The sequence below is a fragment of the Neopsephotus bourkii genome, unplaced genomic scaffold, assembly GCF_033783945.1.
Source record: "Neopsephotus bourkii isolate Nb327-2 ecotype Australia unplaced genomic scaffold, CSIRO-AGI_Nbou_v1 NB_1358, whole genome shotgun sequence".
Taxonomy (NCBI): domain Eukaryota; kingdom Metazoa; phylum Chordata; class Aves; order Psittaciformes; family Psittacidae; genus Neopsephotus; species Neopsephotus bourkii.
Genome location: NW_026901837.1, coordinates 1,421,846 through 1,442,333, shown reverse-complemented (window position 1 = coordinate 1,442,333; position 20,488 = coordinate 1,421,846). Strand labels below are relative to the sequence as shown.

Below are 20,488 nucleotides of genomic sequence, written 5' to 3'. Positions count from 1 at the left end.
TTTTAAAAGGTGTTTTGAATGTATCCTACAGTCTCTACTGTACAATCTGTATCACCGGGATGAGATTCCTCTCATTTTTAGAGGCCTAGAAATTGGTGTCTGGGCTTCCTCTGAACTAAGGGGGCGAAAAAGAGAGGGTGGTTAAATCCCTGTTGGCCACAGAGGAAACCAGGATTCCTACCCTTCCTTGAAGCTTGTGTTTGCCTTATGTATTTATCTTTGTTTGTTTGTTTTCCACTTTGTGACAATCTCATACAAGTTTTTCATGCTTGTCTAGCTGAAAAATTGAGTTCTTCCTACTTATTTTTACCTCTTCTTTTAGGTATTTCCACTTCTACAATACAGGACTGCAGAACCAGCGAGTTTTATATGTACAAGATTCCTTGGATGCCGATGCCAAAGTTTTTCTTGACCCAAATAAGCTTTCTGATGATGGCACTGTAGCTTTACGAGGTCAGTTAGATGGACGTTCCTGCTTAGTAAGTCTGTGTCTTTAGCAGAAGTTGGAAATGGTTTCCAGTTCTTCACCTACAAATGTATGGCTAGAGTTGCTTGTTTTAATTAAACTAGTCACAATAGACGTGGATTTGTATAATGTTTCAGAAGAATACTTCTAAATCTACATTGTATTCACAATTAACTTTGTTTAGTTTCTTGACATCTTTTTTTACAATTTTGCAGCAAGTTTCCACTGAAATATGAACAAATCCTGAGGTTGTCCACAGCAAGGAAAAAAAGCATATGTATTTATATTGACTAATTTTCTTAAAATTGTATTTTGCATCTTTAACACAAGCCAGTAAGTTAAAGACTGTGGAGGAATGTAACATTAACTTTTATGAGATTCACAATATTAGTTGTGTTTACTTTGTTGCTTTTAACTTGAGTTAGCTGCCCATTTTCCCACTCCCTGTTGGGTTATTGTAGAAGCAAGGTGAGAAGTGAGAAGCCTTTCCTTAAGTGTGGGTATAAGGAATTGGATTCATATAACCTTTCTATATTTCTAAAAAGCTTATGACAAAGTTTCCTTCTGAATGCACTTAAAAAACCAACAGCCACAAAACAGGAGGAGGAAACTCCTGATGTTGATACATAATTGATTTAAAGGCAGAGACAGGAATAGCTGGTCAACTGTCAAAGTAGAAATCATAAGTAGAGTTCTGTCAGGGGCTATGCTAGTACTCACACTGTTCACTATGTTCATATTAGAAAAAGGAGTGAGCAGTGAGGCAGCAGTGTTGGTGGAGATACAAAGTTATTCCAGGTGAAAGCTGAAGAATGAAGAGCTGCAAGAAGATGTTCACAGTAGCAAATGAGCAATAAATTAACAAGTAAAAGTCTCTGTGCAGATAAATTAAGTGAAGCACAGGGACAAGCAATCCAAATCTCATTTGCAGAGGAATGGATGGAATGGACTTTGAACTGACCATGACCACTTGGGAGCAATTCTTAGTCTGTAATAGTTCCATGAAAATGTCAGCCTGGTTACCAGTAGCAGCCAAACAAGCACATCAAGTATCAGAAATTATTAAGACGGAAATTGAGAATGAAACAGAAAACACCATTACATTAGCAACCCAGAGATTTATAGAGTAGCACTGAATACTAAATGCAGTTCCAGTCCCCTCAGCTCAAAAGGGGCTCTGAAATACGGTTCAGAGGAGGGCAGTAGGAACAATCGAGGGTATGGAGCAAAGGTTAGAGACAAGTGCCTGGATCAATCAGCTTGGAAAAGGGACAGTTTACGAGGTATATAATAAGAGGTCTATGGAATCATTTGTGTCATGCAGTAGCATGGAGAGAGAGCTAAAAGGGATTGGTTAATCATCCTTTTTCTATTACAAGAATTAGGGGATATCAAATTAAGGCAGTGGAGTCGAGTCCAGAGCAAATAAAAGAAGGTGATGGTTCATGCCACAAGTAGATTTGTAGAACCCCTTCCCAATGGACACTGGTGGTGCAAAAAAATGGGTTTAGCCTGTAGCAAGCTGAACAAGGTCAAGGAGGAGGGAAGCACTGAGGATTAACCAGCTACTTCATGGAAATGAAGTCTCCTAAGCTAAAAGCAGTCAGAGGTTGCAAGAATGAGGAAAATAGTACATGTGCTTGCATTGTTCTTAACTCTTGTAAGCGTCTCCTTGTGGTTGCTCCTGAGGACTGCTAGGTGGAATCTTGTTCTGAATCAGAATGGCCACTTTTGTGTTCTTATAGGGGATAGTATGTTAGGAAGGCACAATGGTGCCTCTCAAACCTACGACTTCTATGAAATGCATCTTGTTTGTGTGTTTTTTCAGTAGTTTGAGGTCTGTACAGGCCTGTGATAATTTAATTTCCTCACTTGAGTTGATTTGCAAGAGTGAGTTTGATACTTATCAGCTATGCCGGAAGCTCTTGAGTTTTTTTCAGAATCATGTTTTCCTCAGTTTGGGTAGAGCAACATATATATCAGAGTTTTTAGCAAAGCATGCTGGGGATTAATCCATTTTCAACCAGTGGCGAATTTTTCCAGTTACTTTAGTTTTGATGGTTTCTGCAGGGTCTAGTTTTCAGTGACTCCAATATTGAAGTGTTATTTGCTGTATTTCAGGATGCATTGCTTGCTTCTCAATTTCTGTTGACTTCTTTGCTACTGTTTCTCTCCTGAAATCTCACTTCAAGTTCTCTACCTGTGTGCATTTTCAGTCTCCGCTTCTCCTCCAAACTCAGGGAAGGAGAAGTTATTATTACTCAAATCATAATTCATTTGTTGGGTATATCCATGCTTTCCAAGTATGCATGCTTGGACTCATATCTGTGAACAGCTCAAAATCCACAGAGACTAGAAAAGTGCTGTGAATCCCAAGTGATAGCAGATATAATTGCTTGCACTGTCTTTTAGAGAGCATACCCTCTTCTCTCAGTGTTCACGGAACACAGCTCTTTTAACTATTTTGCTAATTTCACCTCTCTTTCATTGGGATTTGGCTAGCATGTAGTAAATAATAAGAAGTAGTGTGGCAAAATAACAAACACTTTCTTGAAAATATTGATCCCTTTTGCTGCTTACTACTTTATTTTGCTTGACTCCAATTTCCTAGGTTATGCATTCAGTGAAGATGGTGAATACTTTGCGTATGGCCTGAGTTCTAGTGGCTCTGATTGGGTTACTATCAAGTTTATGAAAGTAGAAGGTCCTGAGGATCTTCCTGACACATTGGAGAGAGTTAAATTCAGCTGCATGGCATGGACTCATGATGGAAAAGGCATGTTCTACAACTGCTATCCAAAACAAGATGGGAAAAGCGATGGTAAGTATGGCTGTACTGATTGCACGCTTTGGGGAAGCAAAATTACCTTTTCAGTAAATTTATTGTAACAAACAATTAGCTCTATGAGATTATATTGAAATAACTGTCTGTACTATTTTATACAATTAAATATCATATTATGTCTTGTATGACAAAAACCTGTGCTCAGTTAGTGTGAGTATCCTCTTGTCTGTCTGTCCCTGTCTTTCTCTTAAAAGTTTGCTGCTTCTTTTCTTCTTCTCCGCAATGATTTATTTAGCTTTCATACAAAGTGTATGAAAGGCTGGAATTTGATGTCTGGTGACAGCTTGCTTAGATCTCCTTATTCATTTTTGTGGGATAGGTTAAGTGGCTTGGGAGATTGACCAGATATGCCTCAGCAATCTGGGGCATAAGGTTTTTGTTATACAGCCAGAATAATTCATCTGTGGTTCACAGCACAGCAACACAAAATGTTTATGCTAGCAGAATTCAAGGAGCAGTGCAAAAAGTGGAATAAATTGCTGAATAGTGTCAGTAGGGAAGGAATTTAGCAGCTCTTACAATAAGGCGGTGCTGCTGATAATTTTCTTTTGGAGCTGTGCTCTTTATTAAACCTTGGAGAGAGCTTTTGCTTTTGGAGCCTGTCATTTTACCAGACTTGCAAGTTTTTTACTTTTAGTTACGTTTGTAGCTCAGAAGGTGATGTCTTGGGACAACAACAACAACAACAAAATAATCAAGTAGCACCTCATGCAGTGCTTTAAAAGACTTCGTTTTGTTTTCAGCACATGGAAATATGAAGGTTTCTAGGAATCTTACTTAGCAGTAAATCTCCCTCAGTTTCCCAGGGTGAGATGGGACCAAAAACAGCATTAGAGGGTGGCAGGGATTGTTGTTTTTCTTTGCTTGGTATTTATAGAAAGTAGATCTTGATGTGGTAAATCTTTAAATTTAAAGATTGTATTGTCAGCAATAAAAGGAAAGGGTAACAGGTTCGCAGCATGGTTTGATATTCTGTTTTGTCTTGTAGGGAGGTGTTTGTTTTGAGGTGAATGGTTGTAGACTGAAGCAGTGCTAGTTCTCTCTGCTAAATTATTCTTTTATATGCAGAGGAATACAGAAATTTTTAAGGGTTTTATTTGGTTGTTGGATTTCCTTAAGAACTAATTGGTTTAAATATCTTCATTTCACTAGGTACTGAGACCTCCACTAATCTGCACCAAAAGCTGCATTATCACGTGTTAGGAACTAACCAGTCAGAAGATATCCTATGTGCTGAATTTCCTGATGAGCCAAAATGGATGGGTGGAGCTGAGGTATGGTAAACACCCTGAAGCTTGTCATTGTTACATTCAGTTTTTCAGTTTCTCACACTGATAGTAGCTACGAATCAGGAAATATTTTGTTAAATGCTTTTCATTAGTGTTGCAGAGTTGATCACTGAGCTAAGAATAATTGACTAAGAATTGCTGAAAATATGATTGTCTAGTTTGCTTTACATTGGTCTTCAAGCCTATAATGACACAATCACATACCCTTTTTCTTCACTGAGGACACTTCACTGATACACCTTCCAGGACACAGAAGGATCATTTGATAAGACAATGTGTCACTATAGTTGTTTCTTCTTAGTCAGTGTTGAGCTGCAGTCTTTAGTCCCTGAACAAAAAGCTTATTCCAATAATCAGCATGTCTAGATATTCCTTGCCATGTATTTATTTTATTTAGATTTATTTTTGTGATGTCTTTCCTGAAAATGAAATACATCTATTCTGCTTACTTGAAGAATGGAGGCATGCAAATTAAAAACTGTTAATACTGTGTGCTTTACAGTAGAGACTTTACAGTTCCCCTACAGCAAGTTTTATTAACACAAATACAGTGTGGACTGTGTTACTGGAACTGAAACAGGTGACTGCTAGAATTGATTTCTTAAGCTTATTTTGTTGAACTAGTACTATCTTACGCAAAGTCCCAGTGAACAGTGATAGGTAATCATGCTTTGTGCTTTCCATGAATGATTCAAAAGACCCTAAGTTTTGTAATTAATGTGTGTTTTCTTATTCGTATTAGATTTAACAGTGCTTGATTGAAGGCACTGTTTTAACTGTTGTTGGAATGTAGTGGTGATCATTGTGTTTATCAGGGATCTGATGTGTTTTTTGCAGTGGATAAAAACCTGTTGTAATTCTTCATACTTTCCTAGCTACTGTGTTTAATCAGTACAATTTGTATCTCTATAGGATCTTTTTTGGTTTGATGCTTTTGATGAAATGATTTTGCCCTGATTTGGGGTATTCATTTTATAGAACTACTTTTCCCTATGTCATCAAATGTCATCAAATTAACTTTTCAACACGTTAACCTATGAATATGTTGGGGGTTTCTTTTCTGTGGGCTGCCAGAAAAGTTCTTTCAAAGAATTTGAACAGTGGGATTGAAAATGAAAGAGTGAGTGAGAATGTGAAAGGCTCCTCAGCAAGGTGACTACACTGAGCTTTCTTTATACAAATCAGACTTACCTGTAAGTTCTGTGAATAAACAGAGCCTTTTTTATATAATCTCATCGAATCATGAAACATACCTTTAGCAACTGACCTGAATAGCAGTGTAAACTTGCAAATAGGGCTTTGGGATCTTTTTAGTTTTTTTACCGTTTAAAGCTAGTCAGTTATGTTGAATTTAACTGGCAATAAAATAGAATTTGGAAATAGTTATCCTTATTTTTCCATAGTTCCATAAATAAATGGGTTTCCTGTTTGTAACAGATGTCTTGTAGTGATGTATCTACTTACTCATATGAGTGATGCTTATTATTATTGCTTTGCAGTGTCATGAGCTAAACTACACATGTTGTTATGAAGGCAAATTCAGTTCCGTGGGGGAGGGCTGTTGTAGTCTGATTCAATAGACTATACATCTTTTTAGGATAGTGAAAGTTTGCAGTCTCAGATGCTATTAAATCCCGTGAAAATGTTATATTCTGTATTGGGTGTAGAGGTACCTTTCTCTTACAAATAGCAAAACCATCTCTGAGATAATATCATACTAACAGAGCCTTTTCTTATCTAAGTTGAAGGAGCATCTCAAGATCAGAAATAACAGAAATGTCTATGGGAAGGACCATGGAAGAGAATTCGTAGTACAATGCCTGCAGTGAGTAGCAAAGTGTGTTCCTGGCCAAGGTGCCCAGAAGCAGCCTGCATCTCCTGGCTCTTCTATTGTGAAAGAAAAGCTTGAGGCCAGCCTTAAATGTAAAAGAAGTATCTTTTTATCTGATACTAAATCTCTTGGGGAAATTTTGTCATTAATAAGAATATATAGCTCTTACATTAAATGCTCAAAAGATCTTTTGGGTGCGAAGAAGGGACTGATAGTAGTAACTTTTGCAGTAGCATAAAAAAATAATAGAATCTAGTGCAGCTACCAGTTCTGAAGCCACTGGAATTGAAACAGCCCTGTAAGTATTGGGAAAGTGGGGAGGATGTTGACTAGACAAACCCCCCACTACTCTGGGTGCTTGTTTAATAAATCTATATGGCTGCTTATGACTCTCTTCTTGACATCTAAGAGACATAAACTTCCAGAGATGCTGGTATTTAAGAAGAAATGCTAATATAAGGAGGCGTGATAAAGCAGAGATTCACCTTGGTAAATAAACAAGAGCTTATCTAAGTGAAAGTACTTTAAAACAGCTAATAATCTGGGGTTGTGCTGTAAGCTTCAGCTGTAAAATGTGGCTCTGTCATCCTTATACTAATGAAAAATGGATTTTAATGGTCAGGAAGAAACATATTTTGCAATTAAAAACCCCAGAACACAACAGTGCAATTGCAAAACATGGTTTCATCCTTGTGCAATAAGTAAAAAATCTTCTTTTAGCTGATTCACACAAGTTTTATGGTCAGTTTTATCTATTTGAGAAAGTGGAACACCACAAAGTAATGGGGAAAATTAAAATATCACTAGCAAAAATTAAATTATTGTGCTGAATACTTGATGCTAATATTCTGACACAGATTTTAAAATACAATTTTGCGCAGCTCAACATTTTATGAAAGTCTGCTTTGATGCATTCCTGTGAGATTAATAAATGTTTTTATTCTACAGAGCCTTGATAGGCCAGATATTTAGATACATTTGGTTATGTTTTACACAACCTCCAGTGAAGACAGATTATGGGGAAGGACGGTCTAGCAAAAACTATCAAGCCTTTCTCTGTAGTGGGGACAGCTTGATCTTCCATATTTGGATTTAAAGCAGAATTTGCAGGTCTTGCAACCGTTGGGTCAAGGGAGAGAAATACATTGCTTACAAGTGCAAAACACCCGATAAGGTGCTTCTTTTGGAGACTTCAACAAAAATAATATTGCCATGATAATTAAAACTGAGTAATCTGAAGTGCGTTGTGGGGAGTTGTTGTGGTATGTATTTTCAGCTGAGAGAAGAAACTAGGTCCCTGACTAGAACAGAAAAGGGTTGTGTAAAATCTTATCAACTTAATACGTTTACAAGACAACATGCAAGAAAATAGCTTCAGTTTTTTTGCCTCATTACACATTCAACACCAGCCCCTAGTATGCTTGATTCAAAATCTATGGTGCTGAGAATGGTGTTGGCATAGAAATACAGACGCATTCCAACTCCTCACTTGAATGGATTGCTTCTGAGGGAAAGATAAAATCTGTTTATTGTTAGTCGGATGTATAAGTTTTAAAAAAGAGGGTATCAAATCTTTTCATTACTCTAGAAAAAGCATATGTGTTTCTGGTAGAGATTCTGGGCTGGTGGAGGAGCTGTGAAGAGCAGACGCAGAGTTTATTTGAATAACATCCCAGTAGAGGGCAGTCTGGTATGAAGATATTTGAAACCTTGGCAATGTTACAGCTCCTCGCAGCAAAGGGGAGCTTCCCGTGCTTCTCTGTTTAAGTGGCATGTTATTTTTCTTCTCCAAACTCGCAGAGCATCTCTCTTTCACAGCCAGAGTGTTACTCTCAAAGTTAAACAAAAAGTTATGTAAGAGCCTTTCACAGTTGGTAGTGTTAAAAGTCCCTACGGTACCAGCAGGAAAGTAAATTGTCAAGAAAGGAGGGGGTGAGGAGAGCCCTCCCAGCCTCCCATCTCAGTTCTGCCAGCACTAAACCAAGTACAATTTCTCATATTGTCTAAGAAACACAGTGCACAGTCTCTGAATTGACTTTTTTAAATGTTTAGAGCTGTCAGTTAGCATCAATGGTTTTCAGCTATGGAAGTGATCTTGAAAATGAAATTCAGAGCCCAGAGGAGTAAGCTGTGCCAGATGTGTGCAGGCTATGGTGTGTTTTTACTGAAGGAATGTGGAAGTGCAGCATCCACAGGGGAAGAACAAGCAGCATGAAGGGGAGGGGCTCAGAGCATTGTCAGTTTGCTTGGGTGAGACTTGCTGCTGCATAAAATGGGTGTGTGGGTATTTTTCTAAAGCCTTACAGTGCTTTTGTCAAGGCTGAATCTGGAATAGAAGCCTACTATAAATATCTTCCTACAGCCATGGAATAGGTCTGGAGAATGTTAGAGTTTTACTATTAAGAAACAAGCAGGCAAGCTTTCTGGCTGTGCATTAAGCTGTGGAAGCTATGTAATCTCTTAAATAGCCAGGTTCCTGATGTTGCAGTGCTTTCATTGCACTTGAAAGCAAGTTGAAAACCATAGGAAAAGTCACAGATGATGTTTGTCACCTTAGAATATAATTCTGTTGGACCTGATGCTGAAGTTGTGTGTTCCTGTAATCACCCATCATTAGGGCTGCTGAAATCTAGTTTATTAAATCAGTATGATGCAAATAGAAAAAAAATGAAGCATTTGCAGCCTTAGAGTACCAGTTTCGGGGGGGGAGAGGGGGCTTAGGTTGTGCAGATAGTCACAGAAGTCTCTTAGTGGAATGAAGTTTTTGCTGCAGTCGTCATCATGTTAAAAGGCCAGAAGACTGCTAGAGCATTAAAATGTGAAGCTTTGATTCTGTCTCTGATTTTTAGTGAGCTTTGTTTTTCTTTTTATTTTTGTTTTCATGTGATTCATTTGCACCATTTCATTGGAAATGTATTGGATAGCAATGGCAGCTGCTTGTTCCAGATGCAAAGGTCATTAGTGTATGAAAAGCAGTAGTTTGTGAAATAACTGCAGATGGATTTTAGGCTGTGGATTGTAGTAGTGTTAATGTGTGCAGTTAAAGGAGAAGTCAGCTATTTTTTCCTCAATGTAACTGTATTCTCTAATAACTGAATCTGACTAATTTTTTAGTATCGTGTTATGCAGAGCAAATTATACCATGATTAGTGTTTTTCCACGTTGATAATAAAAAGGGCAGAGGTGGTAAAACTTTTAATTAGTTAGCTTAGAAAGGAATGATGTGTATGTACATATAGTTGCCTTAATATAATACTATGCACTGAAAGGGCACCTATTTGTGAACTAAAAATGGAGAGCTCATCCTGAATCTTGAAGTGGTGACCCAGGTAATATTAAAAAAATAGCATTAATATTCACTGGGTTTGCTGTCATGTGCTTCACATGGAAGCAAAGCACTTTAATATCTCTCCTATTCACGTTTTAGTTGAGGAGTAATACGTGAAGTCAGGAAGTCTGAAAACCTGACAGCCTTCTCCTGCTCATTATTTTTTCTGGTTTAGTTTAATTATGCATGAATTTTTGGTTTGAAATTTGCTGCTAGTAGACAAAATATTTAACTTCAGTTTCACTGTGGATTGTTGTAGATATTGTAATAGAATACAATATAAGTATAGAGTACAATATAAGTATCCCTTTGGGATTCCTTATATAGAACCATAGAATAGTTAAGCTTGGAAACGACCTTAAGATCATGTAGTTCCAACCCCCGTGCCATGGGCAGGGACACCTCAGACTAAACCATCTCACCCAAGGCTTTGTCCAGCCTGGCCTTGAACACTGCCAGGGATGGAGCATTCACAACCTCCATGGGCAACCTATTTCAGTGCCTCACCACCCTAACAGGAAAGAATTTCCTCCTAATATCCGATCTAAACTTCCCCTGTTTAAGTTTTAACCCGTTACCCCTTGTCCTGTCACTACAGTCCCTAATGCAGAGTCCCTCGCCAGCATCGCTGTAGGCCCCCTTCAGGTACTGGAAGGCTGCTATGAGTTCTCCATGCAGCCTTCTCTTCTCCACGCTGAACAACCCCAACTTTCTCAGCCTGTCTTCATACGGGAGGTATGGAATTAACTATATTTTGTAATGAAAGAAAAAAAGTAATTGGAAAATTGTTTACTAATTAGGCTTTAAATAATTTATTTTTTTATATCCACTGATTTATTGAAGTTACATTTAGACTGCTTCATCTCTTGATGATTTTCAAAGCAGTGGTTACTTTTCATCAAAATAGAGAGAACAGGTAACATTGAAACAAAATCTACAAAATTTGTAAACCAAAACTTCACAGTAAAGATTTTACTTCCAAGAGTCTGGTTCTTCAAAGTCTAACAGTACTTGGGAGCACAGCTATTGTAATACTTCTGTATGTTTGTATGGTGTAAAGATGGTCGCAGCCAATATTTCAGAAATAATAGATCTAATAAATTCAGAATTGCCAAGTGACTGAATGGCAGCAATGAAACTACAAACTGTGTTAGTAACATCAGCTCTTTGAAACAATCCTTCCTTTACTAGTGCTGATTTAGGGATTAGTGCTGTTTTACGCCAATAAAGTCATTATTATGCTGAAGGTTTTTAGAAGGTCCAGTTGAAGTGCTACAGGATTTCTGCTGTCCTATTTTGACAGGACCTAAATATATTTTGAAAATGTTCAATTGCTTTATAGCCTTCTTACCTTTTACTGGTGGGTGTTGTTTGAAATTATAGAAATTATTTTAATGGGAGAAATGTGTGCTGGCTCGTATTGCAGATCTCTAAGAAATTCTTGAGATGTGTTTCCTTTTGAGCGTGGATGTGGGAAACTGGGAGAATTTACTTCTGATGGAGACTGTCAGTTCTGACTTTACAGCTGTCTCCCTTATGCTGAACCATGAACTCATTTTAAGATTTGAATGGTATGCTGGTATGAAATTTCAGTTCTTAAGTTTGTGGGCCAAGAGCAAGGATTGCCATTCAGCTCATGAAGATGATGTAGCAGCGTATGAATAACCCAAATGATAGTGCGGAAATCCTGTTTCCTTTTGCCGTTCTGAAACCCAGACTCTTGTCTGCTTATGGTGTAGAAGGGTCAGTGGCGTTAAGGCTGTAATAACACATTCATCAGTACTGCCATCTGAGCTGCTGTAACCAGTCTCTTCCACTGTTATTCGTGTTTCCAGCTGCTTGGTGCAGTATGTTAGCTCAGCCATTTATGCAACTGCACAGTGAACTGATTGAGATACTAATCTGGCAGAGGGACTGCTTTTATTCTGCTTCTTTTTTATTGGATTTTTTGTTATGTTTTGGGTGGGTTGTTTTTATTTATTTTTTTTATTACTTTTTTGGGTGTTTTGTGGTGGTGGGTTTTTTTTTTTTGGTGGGTTGTTTTTTTTTGTTGGTGGTGTTTTGTTTTTGTTTAACATGCTGCTTTTTTCAGCTGGATCAGTTCCTCAGTCTGGTTTAGCTTCACAAATGGTGAATGCTTGCACTGACATGACTAGGAGAATGAACTTACAGGGATACAAGCAACCATAGCAGTAAGAAGAACTAGAGGTGGAGACCGCATAAGCTGGTGCTGCTGCCAGTATTTGCTCATCAAATTGTGACTTTGCAGTGTGAATGTCTAAATCTGCATTATAATACTAAACATTCTAGCATGCTGCAGTCAACAGTGTCTTGTCCTATTTCTGTCAAATTTCTTTGGGTTATAGAACTCACTGATGTAAGAATAGCTTTAGTGCTAGAGACAGACCTAATTGGCATCCCACCAGCAATATGCTTTGGGAATTCCTACTTCAAATTAAACATAAATTGCTATGAACTTTTCACTAGTCCAGCTGGGAATATGGAAGGAAAAAATTCATTAGATGTACTCACATTTGCTGTCATCAGAGGTTCTGAATTGCCTTGGCAGCAACAACATCAGAAATGTGTAAGTTTTCTTTCTTGGGCAAAACAAGCAGTCTTCTGTTAACTCACGTCATCAAAGAAGTGGGTTCTGACTATGACTGAAAGAATTTTGTGTGTCATACTGTTGAATTTAACTGAAATTTGTGTTAGTATATACTACTTGCAACTATTTGACGTGTTTTATGAGTTGGTGAGGCAGAGAAGGAGACTTGGTGCTTTTGCAGTATGAACAGTTGTTTAAGAAGCATGTTGCAGTCACTAGTTTAATTAGAACTGATACCCGCAGTTGATGTTTGTCTAAAAACACTGAAGATGATTCTTTCAAAAAAGATCACCTGATCCTGGTTTCTGTTTCTGGATATACTTCCATGTTGGAAGAAGACAAAATGTCTCAGTTTTGCAGACTGTCCTGTTAAAGTTGTCTTAGCTGTTTCATACAATAGAGGTTTTTTGGTCAGTAGGAGTCTTGGGTGTTCTTTTCTGTTTGCTTTCTGAGCTTTCAGCTGCATAGACTTTTTTTAGGGGTATAATTAGTTGTTGACAAAATGCCTGTAAAAACTGCAATTTACAGACACGCCTTTGGGATTATTTTTGTTTGTTTTGAGGGGTCTTTGGTTTTCAGTTTTTTTTTGTTAGCTTTCATACATGGTGCTTTGCCTCTGTATTCTACTAAGTTCCTTTCTTGTGTCTTCAAAGCTGTGGGTGTGTTTGAACAGCATTATAATTGGGACCTAATTCTTCTGAAATTTATTTTGTGTAACTAATTCTAGAGATACTTTGCACAACTAATGTTACAAATATTGAAGTGAATTGAAGAAGTAATTACAATATATAAAAATTTTTTTGAACATGTGTTTGAGGCCAAATGGAAAGCTTCCAGAACTAGGTTGTGATTAGGGGTTTAATTTTCCGTGAGATATTGTCATACAAGAACATGGGCAGGAAACAGCTTTCTCTGTCAGCTGTTAATAAAACACCTAATTCTAGTAATTTTGGAATACACTCAAAACAGCTTAGTCAGAAGAGGAAAACTTTGAAGTTGATGACTTGTTACTTCCTGCCTTTCCTTGATGGACTTGCACTTTCAAAAAAGCTTTGCCAGGACACACAGTGTGTTTGTAAAGCCTGAGTAGAAAGAACAATTCATTAATGATGTTATGTACCATTTTGGAAACTGCAGTGTGTGTGTGCGTGCAAAAGCAAACTAGGAGGCTTTATCAGAAAATCTATAATGTGGTTGTAGTTTGTAATGTTCATTTAACAGCAGCGTGTAATGTTCATTTAACAGCAGCGTTAGATTTTAGTGTATGCAAACCTAGTGAAAATGTCAACTATTCAAACTTTTTAAATGTCACTTAGCTTGCCATAATAAGCAGAAGTGTCCTTGAGATTATGAGCTTGGATGGTTTCTAAGAAATTTCATACTGCTTCGTGACAGAAAACATCTCTTATTAATTTTGTCACTTGAGAACTTGAGGGAAAATCTGCTATGAATTAAGTGATTGTCGATTCAGATGGACTAAGCTGCCAGCCTTTTTCTGCATCTGAGATGGACTTCTGGTAGGTACCTTAAGGCAGCCAGAAATCCAAAGCTAACCTCTACCACTTGGGTAGTTTTTCCTGTTATATGTCATGCTGTGAATAACAGCATTAAGTAGATGAGTATTCATCTTTTGCTTTTAAAAGTTGGATTGTCAAAGCAGCTATGTAGAGTAAGTATGTTTGCAGTATTCCAAGAGCTGACTTGATGGTATTCACTGTCCTGTCATTGTGATCAATTCAATTTTAGTTTTCCCGTTCAAGCACCAGATATTGTACTATCTTACAGGGCTCAATTCATGACAAGTGTCAATCTAGAGTTGTTTGAAAATCCTGGGTTTTGGCATATCTAGGATATTCACAGGTTCAAATACACAGGTTCAAATACATAGGAAGAATGGTGAGAGCTCTTCATGGTAAAGAAGGCATCATCCAGTTTATATAGACCTGTAAGATTCACTGAGGGCCTGTTTTAAGAAGCAGCTGACAGGTTACACAGTAAAATGAGTAAAAGTAATAAAAGTGCTTACATAAGGATCAAAATAAAAACCTGACTGAGATAAATGCCTCTTTCACTGAAGTATTAACAGTTTCAGCAGCAGAGTTTTTGCTTTAGTTGATGAGCAAGTGCAGTCCTGGTACATCTCTGCATCTTTTAAAATACTTGAATTAATGTGTATATCCCAAATTGCTGATTTTCAAAGAGATACTTGCAACTGGGCCTTCTCATGTTGCTTCTGGGCTGTTTCCATAAGGTTATGGGGGGAGGGGAAAGAGATGCAAATTCCTTTTTTGCATGGTATTGATACCTTGATAAAGGGGTTTGAAGTTCATAAGTTTTGACACCATCTTCAAGGAACCTTTTGGGTGTTGTTTGGACAGAAGCCACTGGTTGCTCCATTTTTTTGGTTTTGTGAGTTTTGTCGGGTTTTGTTGGGGGGACCTTGGGTTTGGTGTTTTGTTTTTTTTTTGGTTTAAGGGTTTTTGTTGTTGGTTTGGTTTATTTTTTTTTTCTGCTTGCCAGCAGGTTGGCTTTTTGGACTGTTTACAGTGAGTCCATTCTTAGTTACTAAAATGTCAAGTTAGTCCTGTATGTTAGCTGTGGGTATATGTGGTATATTTCGGTACTAGGGCAGCTGCAGGGGTGACTTCTGTGAGAAGACACCGGGGCTAACCTCACGTCCAGCAAAGCCGATGCCAAATGGCTCCAAGACAGACCCACTGCTGCCCAAAGCTGAACCCATCAGCGATGCTGGTAGCACCTCTGTGTTAGCATATGTAAGAAGATGAAAAAAAAACCCTGCACAATGGAGAGAGAAGTGAGGATATCTGAGAGAAACAACTCTGCAGACACCAAGGTCAGTGCAGAAGGAGCAGGTGCTAGAGCAGAGACTCTCCTGCGGTTTGTGGTGTAGACTATGGTGAGGCAGGCTGTCCCCCTGCAGCCCGTGGAGCCCCAGAATGGAGCAGATACCCACTTTGACTCAAACACCTTCTTAGCTGTAATACTTTTAATAATCATACTTTTTCACAGTGGAAATAAGCAGATAATGCTGTTTGGGTTTCATCTCCTGAAATGTCAGCAGTGTATACTTACCTTATTTGTTGATGTAGGTGATGAATGTGGGTTCTTGGTGAGTTCTCATATTCCATACTTGTTTGTTCACTTAACTAATTTCAGCATCAGTTCATTTTTTGGTAGGGGTTTAAAGACTAACTTTTCAAATTGTTTGGGGGTTTTTTTCCCCCAGAGAGTGAATTGTCTTTGATTTTACTGTAACTTCTCACAGGTATCGGATGATGGTCGATATGTCTTGCTCTCTATCCGAGAAGGCTGTGATCCAGTGAACAGATTGTGGTACTGTGATCTACAGAAAGAGCCTCAGGGTATATCAGGTATGTGTTGTCTTTCTTTGTAAATTTTGCTTCATTTTAAGACAATACAAGACTTGAAATACTATAAGCTTTTATATATATAAGATCTAACTGTAACCATTTGCTTGCATGAATTCTCCATTTTATAAATATTGGAACTCTCCATATCTGTGTCACTAAGTTGCCTAATGTGTTTTCAGTGCAAAGACACTTACATTTACCTTTGTCTTTCTACCTCCATCTTAGTAAGCACAGGCCTAACAGTAAGCATCTGGGATGCTTCCTAGAGTTGAAATGTAAATACCCAATCCACTGGTCCTTCAGCCTTTGATGGCCAGAGGCAGTAAGTTGAGCAAGCAGTGATACATGTAAGCTTAATTCTTGGCTCATCAGTCTAGACCACAAGAGGTATGATTTCAGTTCAACTTGTAATTTTTTGGGACAGAAGATGTAGAAGAGGTTGCTTGTGAAGTGAGGGTAAATTAATGCCAAATTTCATTATTTTAGATGTTTTAGAGAAGTAAATCAGCAACTCTAGAGTAATGAGTTTAACGGCAAGTCTCTCAAGACTTGCATTTAACTTCCAATTTATACAGGCTGTTCAGTAATATATTTCAAACTATGTTCAGATGGGTTAAGTGCTACTTAGAGAATTAAGTATAACAAGCACATCGTTAACAAAACCATGAGATACAAAAATACTGACTCCTGGCTCTTGTTATGCCATCAATAGAATGCAGTGTTCTGGACAAGGGTCTATATAAGTATCAAACCATACCACTTGTTATGAATTGCTAAAGAGAATCAAGTGTCTTCGAGAAATACCTGTACTTTTAAGATGTATTACATTATCCTTCTGTCTTAGAACAAACTTTATTTATGGGTAGACCTCACGTTTGGTGACATCTAAGATACTTCTTGTCATTTTCTTCCTTCAGAACTGTTGAGTGTTTAATCTGAGCCTTTTTATTTGACCTGTTTACAATATTCTGTTTGTTCAAAACTCTGTTCTGAAGTTCAGAATATCTCATCTTGGTTTTGAAAAGCATATGAAGGAAAGAAAACTAGGATAGTTAGTGGGGTTTTTTAAAGTGTCCTAGATGGTACTTGATAGAGATAAATAATCAGAATTTCAGACACTTTTTTTTCCTTCCCTATTTGTTTTTTTTAAATCCAGGTTGTCCAAGAATACTCTAGTTCTCTGGAGTGTTTTCTTTTTATGCTTCAGATCTTTCAAGTCTTGAACTTCTTTAGACTTGTTCAAAGGCATCAAACACTAAAGGCAATGAGGCCTTTTCAAAAGTAATAGGCAGTAATATTTTACATGGCGTGCGTTACTTACATCACATATTTCTCTGTGAGGAAGTAAGAGCAACTGCAAAGCAAAAGTTATTGGATGAGATTCTAATTCTTATGAAGTTTGTGGCAAAACCCTACTTACAAAACAACATGCTTCAGCAGATTGTTTTTAAAGCTACTCTGTAGTGTATATTGCTTATAAAATAATATTTCAATCATGTAATCATAAACTGCTCTTTTCTTAAACATATTTCAATTCCAAGGTAAACATACTACTGCATAGTTCAAAATGCTACATGTCAAACCATGAGTTAAAGAATTTTCTGTTACTCAGAACTGCACAAAAATGCAAAGAGCTGCTTCTTATCTGTGACTTACTACCTGAAAAATCTATTTCAAAATGCCATGTTGACTAAGAACTCTTTTCTTGATTTTTGATTGTTAGTAGTGCATTCCTTTCCTTTGACAGAAGGCAGTCCAATTTCTTAGTTGTTTAAACATTTTTCTAAATGTTCTTAAAAAAACCCCACATTCTCGTAGTCGATATGTACAACCACTGAAGAGTGATTTCTTTCCCTTCTGATTTACTGAGGCCTTGTGGTTAGCTGTCATTCTGTACTGTTTGTTAGAGATGGTGGTTGCAGTGATAAAGGCTGCTTATTTGGCCCCCTTGCTAGCAAAATTCTGCAAAGAAGCCATGAACTTCTGTGTTCAGTGAAAATAAATGCTGTTACACTTTCTGCTTCTGAAAAAGCATGATGGGAGGTGCAAAAGTATCTCTCTTTCATTTTAGGAACTATAATAGCCAAGAGCTAGAAGAGGAAGATAAAGTGTCCTCTTATCTGTAGATTAGCTTTAAATTTGTAGAGAAAAGGGTTGAAAATAGCAGAGTACATTGAAGGAGTGAATGTCTGTGCATGCTTGTTCCCTAAACAACTTTATCCACCTTTATAGAATCGTAGAATAGTTAGGGTTGGAAAGGACCTTGAGATAGCACAGAATGGGTTGGAAGGGACCTCTGCAGATCATCTGATCCAGCCCAGATCCAGCAGGTTCACCTAGAGCAGGTTACACAAGATCACGTCCAGGTGAGTTTTGAATATCTCCAGAGAAGAAGACTCCACAGCCTCTCTGGGTAGCCTGTTCCAGTGCCTTGTCACCCTCACAGAAAAGAACTTAAAATTCAATTGGAACTTCCTGTGTTTCAGTTTGGGCCCATTGCCCTTTATCCAGTCACTGGGCACCACTGAAAAGAATTTGGCCTCATCCTCCTGATATTTGGACTTACGATATTTGTATGTATTGGTAAGATCCCCTCTCAGTTGTCTCTTCTCCAGACTAAACAGGATCATCAAGTTCCAACCCCCCTGCCATGGGCAAGAACACCATGTACTAGACCACGTCACCCAAGCCCCTGTCCGGCCTAGCCTTCAACACCACCAGGGGTGGAGCATTCTCAGCTTCCTTGGGCAACTCATTCCAGTGCCTTACCACCCTTACAGTAAAGAACTTTCTCCTTATATCTAATCTAAACTTCTCCTGTTTAAGTTTGAACCCGTTACCCCTTGTCCTACCACTACAGTCCCTAACGAAGAGCCCGTCCCCAGCATCCTTATGGGCCCCCTTCAGATACTGGAGGGCTGATATGAGGTCTCAAGAATGCTCTGGAGGTAAAATGGCCAGGGAGACGTGAGACCCTGTTAAGTAAGGGCTGTGGCATAAACCTGATCTTGTTATACCTTGAAGATTCACTCAGATGAGCAACATCATGGTTGCCTGAGGTACAGAGAGGGCTTCAAAAGAAAGTTGTGCCGTCTTAGACTTAAAAATGCTTCAGTCATGGTTCCATATGGGTTATCAGATACATGAAAGACAATGGAAGTTTGTGGTTCAACTGTTACATTCTTAACAGCTCTCTTCTGTGTGTGTTCTGTGATGGCACACTGCTTATGTGGAACGTTATTATGAATTGAGTTAAAATGTCAGCCAAGTTTATATAACTCTGTACATCAGTTTCCATTAGTTCCAGTGTTCAGAGACTTAAGTGTCTCTTCATTGCATACAACATTCTGTTTATGCTTTGTAGTCTTTTAAGAGGGACCCTTGTGCATTTGTTTACTCAAATTGTGATAGTGTTCAGGAGGGCTTCGTCATTGTGGGGGACTGTGATCTGAGATGACACAGTTTCAGAACTGATCCATGGATTAGGAGCAGTAGTAGCACAGCTAGGTTTCTAGAGAGCGCTTTAAACAGCCTGGTTTCTATGCTGACTTTTCCCAGAGGTAACAACTGTAGATCAGTTTATAGTAATGTTAGACAAGTGTGTTCTCAGAGTTGAAATAAAGTCTAACTGCTATAACTGGGAAAATTCAATGAAATATCATAGTAAAGGAATATTAGCTGGTGTGGTGTATGATTTAAAGGATGTATAGGGTGGATAAATAGGGTAGTTAGGTTTGGTTATAAATTATGCTCATTTTCTTGAATGGGCTATTAACTGAGAAGTCAGTTGGGTAATAGCAAGACTAAGTTGCTCTAAGTCGCATGTCCGTTAAGCACATCTGGCAGGTAGTTGCATCACTCACTGCTGTGAGATCCAAACTGTGGACGAGATGGTTCATGAATGTTCTTATATAGTGCTGTCCTGCAGGAATTTGGTCACTGCCGAATTATGTGTTGGAGGTAAAGTAAGAATCAGTTTCAGACCCAAGATATGTTAGAGGAGATGACAGGCTGAATTTACCTGTTTAGACCATTAGCTGGGGCTCCTGTGTTCTTGTGCTATTATGTGGAAAAATTCTGTGTGAAATGCAAGTCATCAAAGATGATTCAGTCATGTGGAATACAGGTAGCTCTCTGGAGAGGTCTGGACCTCTGTGCTGATTGCAAAGGGTGCCCATGGCTGTTAGCTCACATGCTTCTAAAATTAAAGGGAGAGAAATAAAAGGGAAAGACTGCAAAACTGAAAGCCACTTTCCAAAATTAGAAAAGAACATTCCTTCTGTGGCATTTGAAAAAGCTACAAAGCTTAGGTGAGGCAGAAAGTTATGTAAGAGACAGGTGTTTGTGAAAGAAGATCTCAAGAAAAGATAAGTAGTTGCAGGACTATTTAAGTCAATATTAGTTATTTCAGAAATTGTATTGACTGGTGAAGAAGGAATGCAGGAAATGGAAAAATGAAAGAAAATTTTGAGATATTATAGGTAGCCTAGGATCTAGCAGATAATGCTTCTGATACAGATGCTTCTTGTATGTTTAGGGAGAGTGCTTTTGACAGTGAAACTCCAATTTAGTGACCTTAAAGAAAACATGAAATAATACTAGATTAGAAAGAGGAGAGCTCTGATTGTTTTGTTGAAAATGCTTTTACATCCTGGAGATACTTGCTGAGGGAATGATGTGCAAATAGTCTGAATTTGCAACTGGAAGTTGAAAAGGTGACCTAACCATT

The 20,488-nt window shown here is 38.1% G+C and overlaps 1 protein-coding gene across 1 annotated transcript in view; it reads left to right on the top strand.

The window, feature by feature from the left end:
* PREP (prolyl endopeptidase) overlaps positions 1 to 20,488 on the top strand; it is a 97,662-nt gene that overhangs the window by 13,945 nt on the left and 63,229 nt on the right. The window contains exons 4-7 of the mRNA XM_061366746.1: positions 323 to 453; positions 3,078 to 3,287; positions 4,464 to 4,585; positions 15,654 to 15,759. Of these exons, the coding sequence (XP_061222730.1) occupies positions 323 to 453; positions 3,078 to 3,287; positions 4,464 to 4,585; positions 15,654 to 15,759 (569 nt within the window). The remainder of the gene's footprint in view (positions 1 to 322; positions 454 to 3,077; positions 3,288 to 4,463; positions 4,586 to 15,653; positions 15,760 to 20,488) is intronic.